The sequence below is a fragment of the Bidens hawaiensis genome, unplaced genomic scaffold (assembly GCF_021521415.1).
Source record: "Bidens hawaiensis isolate Kalapana, Puna unplaced genomic scaffold, B.hawaiensis_p1.1 tig00011152_1, whole genome shotgun sequence".
In the NCBI taxonomy this organism is placed as follows: Eukaryota; Viridiplantae; Streptophyta; class Magnoliopsida; order Asterales; family Asteraceae; genus Bidens; species Bidens hawaiensis.
This window is the reverse complement of record NW_027491864.1, coordinates 631,724-639,667: the sequence shown is the minus strand read 5'-3', so window position 1 is coordinate 639,667 and position 7,944 is coordinate 631,724. Positions and strand designations below refer to the sequence as shown.

The 7,944-nt window shown below is 34.8% G+C and overlaps 1 protein-coding gene across 1 annotated transcript; it reads right to left on the bottom strand.

The window, feature by feature from the left end:
• Positions 1 to 1,489: 1,489 nt before the first annotated feature.
• On the bottom strand, positions 1,490 to 4,890 carry LOC143537268 (indole-3-acetic acid-amido synthetase GH3.6-like). Its single transcript, XM_077031072.1, has 3 exons — positions 4,286 to 4,890; positions 2,393 to 3,321; positions 1,490 to 2,297 (listed from the first exon to the last, which is right to left on the bottom strand). Exons 1-3 carry the CDS (start codon positions 4,624 to 4,626, stop codon positions 1,711 to 1,713), a joined length of 1,857 nt encoding a protein of 618 aa, XP_076887187.1. The 5' UTR covers positions 4,627 to 4,890; the 3' UTR covers positions 1,490 to 1,710.
• Between the last annotated feature and the right edge of the window lie 3,054 nt (positions 4,891 to 7,944).

Here is a 7,944-nt window from a genome sequence, read left to right as displayed (position 1 = left end):
ATTATAAAGAATGAATTATAATTCACACAAAAGAAGTAGCAATATTGTTTGCAATTGTGGGTTACATTATTGTGGATATCTTTTTTAAATAAATTATTTTAATTTACTGAAAATAAATTACTTTTAGGGTATATATAGATTCTTATTTCTAGATAAGGTAATCAAATCTGAATCAATGAACTTATTCATTTTGTGGAAAATTGCATCTTATATGTTGGATTTGACTAGTTAAACTTTGAAAAAGAATTTGTCCTTCGCTAACATGCAATATGCATTAACTTTCAGAAAAAAATAAATAGAGTGATAGTTAAATACTAGACTAATTAGAATCAATTTTAAATAAAAAAAAATATTAAATAAGAGAGTATGAACAAATATTTATTTAACTTTCATCATCCATTATATTTGGTCATGTGCTTCTTTTGTTCTCCACTTCACGTTTACTTATTATTAATTTTTTTTTTGAAAGACTACTTCAAGTTTACTTATTTTTTTGAACAGCTTCAAGTTTACTTATTGAATGTTGAAAGTAATAAACATTGATAATTCAATTAAAAGAATGTAAGAGGCTAGCCTCTATATACACTTGATTCAAATTAAAAAAAAAAACAGGTAACCAAGACTTTGAAGACAAATGTTTAATCATAGGTGGAGCTAGAAATTTTTATCAGACGAAATGGAGTATGATAGTCACACAAAAAATGATAAGAAAATACATTTCTATTGTTTAATTAATCATAATTCAAACAACATAATTCAGTGTATGACAATCATATTCTAACTCCATTCGATAAGAGGGCGGCTTGATTGAAGTATGTTGTATGAATTTAGATTTTGGTTGACTAAGAAGATGACTTGATTGAATTATGTTGATTGAAATTGCTAGATAATTCAACTGCATTTTTACCATTACCCCCAATACCATCCTGTTAGTCGGGCAAACTCGATCTGAACCAATTCCGTTCAACCAACATCTGTCATTCGTCCCCGTGGTACTCATTAATATTGTATTGTATGTACCAAGACCCATTATAACTATGTTTTATACAATCAATATACAATTGACATTCTCCTATTTACCTTACAATAATCTTATTATGTGATTATACGTTTATTGTATAAACAAATTCTTATGTTTATAAAAAAATAACATGCTCATAAATTATGGGCACTGCCTTGTTTTTCAAGTGAGTTTCAAAGTAAGCTTAAGTTTGTGCTTGGACTTATTTAACCTTCGCTCAATTTTAACTTTTGCTAATGAACCAATCATAAACGTTTATGATTCTTTTTCAAGCGATCTTTGACATGAGCTTGAGTTTGTGCTTGGACTCGTTTAACCTTCGCTCGATTTAAATTTATGCAAACGAGCCACTATCAACTATTTATAAGCGGCTATACTCAGTTACACCATAATACTTGGTTTGAATTTAGAATATTATCATATTTTATCAAAGGATTAATAATTAACTTTTCCCTATAAGAGAAATTACTAAAATAACCATAATATCTGCCTCATGAATGTGTGTGGAGGATTCCTAGCTGGCTTCAAGATCAAAACACAAAAGTCAAATCAAGTTTTATGAACGTTCCATGAAACATCAAACTGTTTTTTAATGTACATTGCCTAATCCAACAACAAACGACCAAAGTAACATGACAAGTGACACATGATCATGGTTGCCATTCATTTCTCTAACTAAAACTTAATCACTAATTCACGCACCCCCATTGTTTAAGCCCGGGTGCCCATTTCGGGCACTTCGGGCTAAAGTAACTCGACACCACCCTCGAGTTCAGAAGCTCCACAATCGGTGCAAACTTCACGCACCGCGGTGTCTTGTACTGGTTGATCGATGCACCCAAACTGATCGCGTAGTCCATGAGTTTATCAAACGTCCCGGTTTCCACAATCTTGATTTCTAACGGCCCGATTGACTTGTCAGAAGCACGCCCCTGTCGGTAAACACTGTTGAGTGATTCCTCGATTGCGAGACAACAATCTTCAAAAACCGAGGGCGGGATTGGGGTCGTCTCAGTCGGGCTCAGCTCCCAAAAAATCACATAGTGGCCCGGGATGGTCGTGGTGTCCGCATAGCTCGTGTACTCGGTCAACGTCACGTCAAACGGGTTCAAATGGTTGACCGCGTTTGCAACCGCTTTATGCAACTCGACTTCATCAGTCTTGTCCGAATCAATACTCAACGCGACGTTTTTCCTACATATGAAATTAAACTGGGGGGCTTTGTTTTTGAACCCCGCGACACGCAACAAGTCACCAACTCGGTACCTGTAAAGTCCTGCAGTTTTGATCATACAGACATTTTATCAAACACTTGGCGCGCATTAATACTAACCCATTATATTCTATACAAATTTAAAAATTTTAACCTACCAGCATAAGTAGTGACCACAAGCTCGTATTCTTGACCGAGTTTAACATCCGCAAGATCAACGAGCTCCTGCTGTTCTTTCTTGTTAAGCGATTTCGGCTTTGAAATTGAGCTAGTTACGCCATTGTTGCGATTAACAGGAAGGAACTCAAAATAAGCCATTGTTGGAATAAGAGTATAAGAAACTTCACTGGGCTTGCAAAGAGGGTTCAGGTTAACACCGAAATAGCATTCCGAAGAAGCGTACATTGTGCAAACAAGTGGGAGGCCATTGCCATAATAATCGAGTGTCGGTATGTATTGCGACATTGTTCCGGTAACGATCACATCGATATACTTCGTGTTCAGCCATAGCCGAGTAATGATCCCTTGCCATGACTTTTTCGAGCATTCAGACTCGATAAAGTCCGCTAATTTCGGGTCGGGTTTCAAAACCCGACCCACAGCCTCCCGAACCGAAGGATCGGTAACAACCGGGTTTAAAGTCCCGGTTCGGATATCATGACATAACACCATCCAGTTATTTTCTAAAAACCGGATGGCCCGGATAAACCCGGAGGCAAAAACCGCCCCGACCCGGAGAACCTCTTTGTTTAAACAAAGCCCACAAAGCATTTGGGAGTACATGCTTTGGTAAGAATCCGGGCAAAGGATGGCTTCGTTCGGGCTAGTATAGTTTGTATACGGGTCGTATGGTCTTTGTTTAAAATGAGAGCTTTTGTAATAACTTGTTAGAACCGGTCGGGCTACTAGCCCGCCCGGTGTCTTGGCTTCGGATTTGATGAACAAGAAGTACATCCCTTTGCCTTTGTCTAAACCGGGCACGAATTGACTCATCACAGGCATTAAAAGACTATAGAGTAACGACCTTCGATCAAGCTCGTCTTCGATGGTAGGCATCAACTTTCTCTCTCCTCCTGACGTCCCGGAACTAAATAAACAAGCGTATCTAGTAAGATTTTACTTATATAGCATAGTCTATGAATGGTAAAATAAAAGCAAAATTATTTTTCTAAAAAGTAAATAAAGAAACCAAGTAAAAAACTTATTTTTTAAGAGTGAACTGTGGTTTTCGTCCCCGTGGTTTGTTCAAATACGCGGTTTTAGTCCAATAGTTTCAAATTTGTGATTTTCGTCCCTGTGGTTTCATTTCACTTGCAATTAAACCTGAATCCATTAACCCCGTTAAGTTTGGTCGTTAAACACATCAGCGTGCCCCTCACGCGAGGGGCATTTTTGCCCCTTTTCTCCCCAAATAAACTCAGTCGTAATTCGCAAGCCCCCCCTCACGTGAGGGGCTCGGGTTTAGTTGGGGGAAAAACGACAAAACTGCCTCTCACGTGAAAGGTACGCTGATGGGTTTAGCGACCATACTTAACGGGGTTAATGAATTCGGTTTTAATTGCAGGTGAAATGAAACCACAGGGACGAAAATCGCAAGTTTGAAACTATTGGACTAAAACTGCGGATTTGGACAAACCACAGAGACGAAAACCGCAGTTTACTCTTTTTTTAATCATATAACAAACCTAATATTAATAAGAACGTGTTATAGCAGGGTTCGGAAGGGTCAGACAAGAACAAACCTTTTCTTTATCCAAAAAGATAAAGGTTGCACCTAGTGAGACCCGACTAAAAAACCCATTTAAAACATATAACAAACCAACAAGATCATCTTGTGATAGGGTCTGTGAAGGATGAAATAAAGGTAAACTTTTCCTTAAGTCACACCCATAAAGACCCGACTTAAAAACCTAACTCTTTTACATAAAAAGTGCATAAATCATAACAAAAGTGAAAATTAAACAAACCCATTTTATAAAAGTTGATTGCACATCATTCCAATAATGGAAAAATTAACATAACTCATATAGTGATATAATAACTAATAATACCTTGTTAAAAATTCTGAAATGGGGTGAGATGACAAGATAGGTGATTTATCACCATTGGCAATCCGGTTAATATCCGGTTGAAGGTCATCGTAAGTGATAACCGGTATAAGTTTCTTAAAGGTATCCCGGTCAGTCTGACCGGACATACCATGTCGCTTAAGATATTCCACATAAGCATTTTGTGTTAATATTTCAGACAGGACTTGTTGTTGTATCTCATCAGGGTTAGAGGTAACATCCTCAATGAACTGAAGAGTATTTTTGTTTTTTTGGGTGAGACTATAATTATAATCATTCATGGAGTTTGAAAGATCATGTGGGAGTTTGGGTGCTTCAGGCATGATGGCTGATATTGGTGTCAGAAGACTAGAAGGTGGTGTTGGGAGAGAAGTGGTGGTGTTACAGATAGATAATATGGAAGAGAAGAGGGGTTTATATAGAAGAAAAAGAATGAAGGCAGGTGGTCCATGTTATATCAAAGCTTTGTAAAGTGCATAGAAACAGTATGCAGCATGGGGATTGGCTAATGGCAAAATTGTGATTTGGGTTTTTTCTGTTGGTATATTTGTAAAATGGTGGTCATTTGAGTATTTGAGTATACCTATTTTTGAGAATATTCTTGTATTTATAAAGATGATATACTTTTTAAAGGATTTTAAAAAGATTATCAATAATGTATTTAGTAACATGTTTATTTATTTATTTATTTATTTTTAAGCGGTCAAGTACAACTAGTTATTGGGAAACTTTGAGAGATTTACAATCCGCATACATCCCACATTTCCCGAATTTATATCTCCGTTACAGTGATTATTCCCCCACCCGACGACATCATATTGGCTTCGACCCCGTAGTGACGAGCGCTTGAAATGCACAATCTATCACTGAGGCCAGAGCCGAGGAGCACCCCCCTTTTTTCAAACAACTAGATAGACCCTTCGCCACTATGAAGCATGCCACTTTTGAGATAATATAAATGAAAAAGGAGATTCCTCTTATTCCAAGAGAAATAACATAAAGGAACATCATCAGAGTGTTGAGTAAGAGAAATCGAATGAGCGCCTGCCTATTGTGCTTGAGACTTCTCATGAATACTTTTGCCATGCCCTTCCCTTCCCCCCGATTTTTTCCCTGTCATGTATTTTTGTGTGTTCAATATAAAATTTATGAGAATCGTGAAACGAAGTAAACATTCGTATTTGGTGTATTAAAAAACAATTGTTTAGTGAGAAGACTTTAAAATAAAGCACACCACATAAATAAGACATTATACAATGTAGGCGTGGGTTATTGCAGAATAATTAGTTATCGCACATTAGGTGGCATAATTTAAATCTAATTTTACGACCTAATTCATCAATTGATTCATCAAACATCCATCCATATCAATACAATTCAACCGTTTACCCATATCAAACTAACTTGCAGGTCGATATTAAACTAAATTGAGTTATCTAACCTTACAAATGTTCGTTACATGCAAATAAGACCTCAAAACACAATTAATCATTTTTTTACAATTAAACAAACAATTGCATTTTGTTCTTCAATTTTCCACCTAATCATACTAATTTGAGCAATTAATTTTACTTGTTTCAATAAGTTGTTGAAGTGGATATCAACAAAAAAAGTTAGGTACTTGATCTTCAAATTGATCAAAAATTGATTATTTAATCCATCAAATTGATGTGTAAGAAGCTTTTAAATCATCAATCGGTTATGAAATTGCAGAATAATACACTCAATTGAGCTCTATTAGGGTTCAAAATATTATGTTTAAATATTCTGAACAAAACTGAAACATTCAGAAGCAAAACTTAAAAAACTCTCAGAATAAAAAATTAAGAAGTCCAAAACAAAAAACCTAAATAGTTCAGAAAAAAAAAACTAAGGAGTTCATAACAAAAGTTAAGAAGTTCAGAACAAAAACAGACCAGAAGAAAAAAGGTTAGGAAGTTTGGAACAAAAGTTAAGAAGCTCAGAAAAAAAAACAGAAGAAAAAAAGTAAGAAGTTCAAAACAAAAGTTAAAATGTTCAGAAAAAAAAAAGATCAGAAAAAAAAGGCTAAGAAGTTCATAACACAAGTATAAAATTTAGAATAAAAACTATAAACATTCACAAGATCATATCTAAAACTAATATTTCTATAACATGAAATTGGACACTTCAATCGCTTAATAAACTCGTAGTCATCAAATAATCATCAATCGATCATAGATTTCATCATATGAACATATCAATTGAATTTATTTATGAACTTGATCGGCATGAGTCGATGTCTGATTTTGGTTAACGATTCATAAAAGTGAATTGATTTACGATTCGCAACAAACATGAATGAAGTGGTTAATTAGGTCAAACACTGAATTGAAAGAAATTTCAATTTTGCAACCACGAGGTTTTTGAGATCTGATGTGCTCAAAACAGTCAATTAAATATTAACTAAATTAAACAAGTAATAAAAACTAGACTTAAGACTCAACTACACAAAATACCGGCAAGTGAACCGGTCAATTGTACTAAAGCTAAGTAAGTCCGGAATATCGAACCCACAAGACTCTATAAATTACGTTAATTAACTAATTAGACTCGACTTACGACACGACTATTTATTATTAATGTTTTATAGGGGGTTTTAAACTAATATTAAACTAAGAAAGCAAATAAACAAGTGAACTAGAAAACAAGCAATTAATCACGAGATCGAAACCAATCAGAGAAGGAATCTACCTAGGTAAGAATCCCATGCATCAACAATCATCAAGCAATGGACAAATAACATGATTATGGAAACTGATTTCTAAACGTATTCATCTAACAAACCCTAAAGGACCCTTGACTGAATCAAACGAAATCCCAAAGAATGAATATTAGAGTATTAAGCAATCAGTTATATTGACTTCCTTATGGTTATCAAATAGGGTAAATTAATAGTATCTAAAGCAAGCAATCTTACGAAACACAAAACTCTAGATAACTTGATAAACTAACATGACATCATGAACAAGGATCAACACAATAAACAAGAATATTGTCACTACTATCCTAGCATGTAATTGACCAAGACACATGAACAACTCCTCACCTCACAACTATTGGAATTTAGCAAAACATTCAAAACCTTAACCAACTATCAACAAACTTCTATGATCAAATATGCCTATTCAACCATAATAATCAAAACACCAAGTAATGATTAAACATGAACCCTAATATCTAAAGAACACAATCAATAGAAAGCAAGATCCATGTGAAGCCATAATTAATAATCAATGAAGATAATAAATACTTATATGCATCATGAAAGCAAAATCAAGTCTTTTACTATTAATATAACGAAACCATAATCAAAACATTAGTCCAAAGCAAGACAAGTCAACACATGTTCATCAAACCTAGGTAGACATGAAGTCTAGCCTAGAATCATTATTAAAAACAATCCTAAACAAGTATTAAAAACAAAGAGGAAAGACATGATAAATAATGAACAAGGAACTAAAGTTAGAGCGATAAAACCCTTTGCAATTGATCCTTGAACACTTGTACGAAAGCACTCTCGATCCTTCTTGGTTCCTAGCTTCAAATCACCTTCAAAACCTTGGACACCCTCTCAAAATCGGCCGGAAATAAGCTTAAAATCGGATAGGTTTATAAAAGAT

Excerpts from the sequence above, each read along its gene's own strand:
- LOC143537268 (XM_077031072.1), bottom strand. The coding sequence starts at position 4,626 with ATGCCTGAAGCACCCAAACTCCCACATGATCTTTCAAACTCCATGAAT. Across the intron at positions 3,322-4,285 it reads ATTTCAGAATTTTTAACAAG|TTCCGGGACGTCAGGAGGAG; the intron begins GTATTATTAGTT and ends TTGTTTATTTAG. Across the intron at positions 2,298-2,392 it reads TGTGGTCACTACTTATGCTG|GACTTTACAGGTACCGAGTT; the intron begins GTAGGTTAAAAT and ends TCAAAACTGCAG.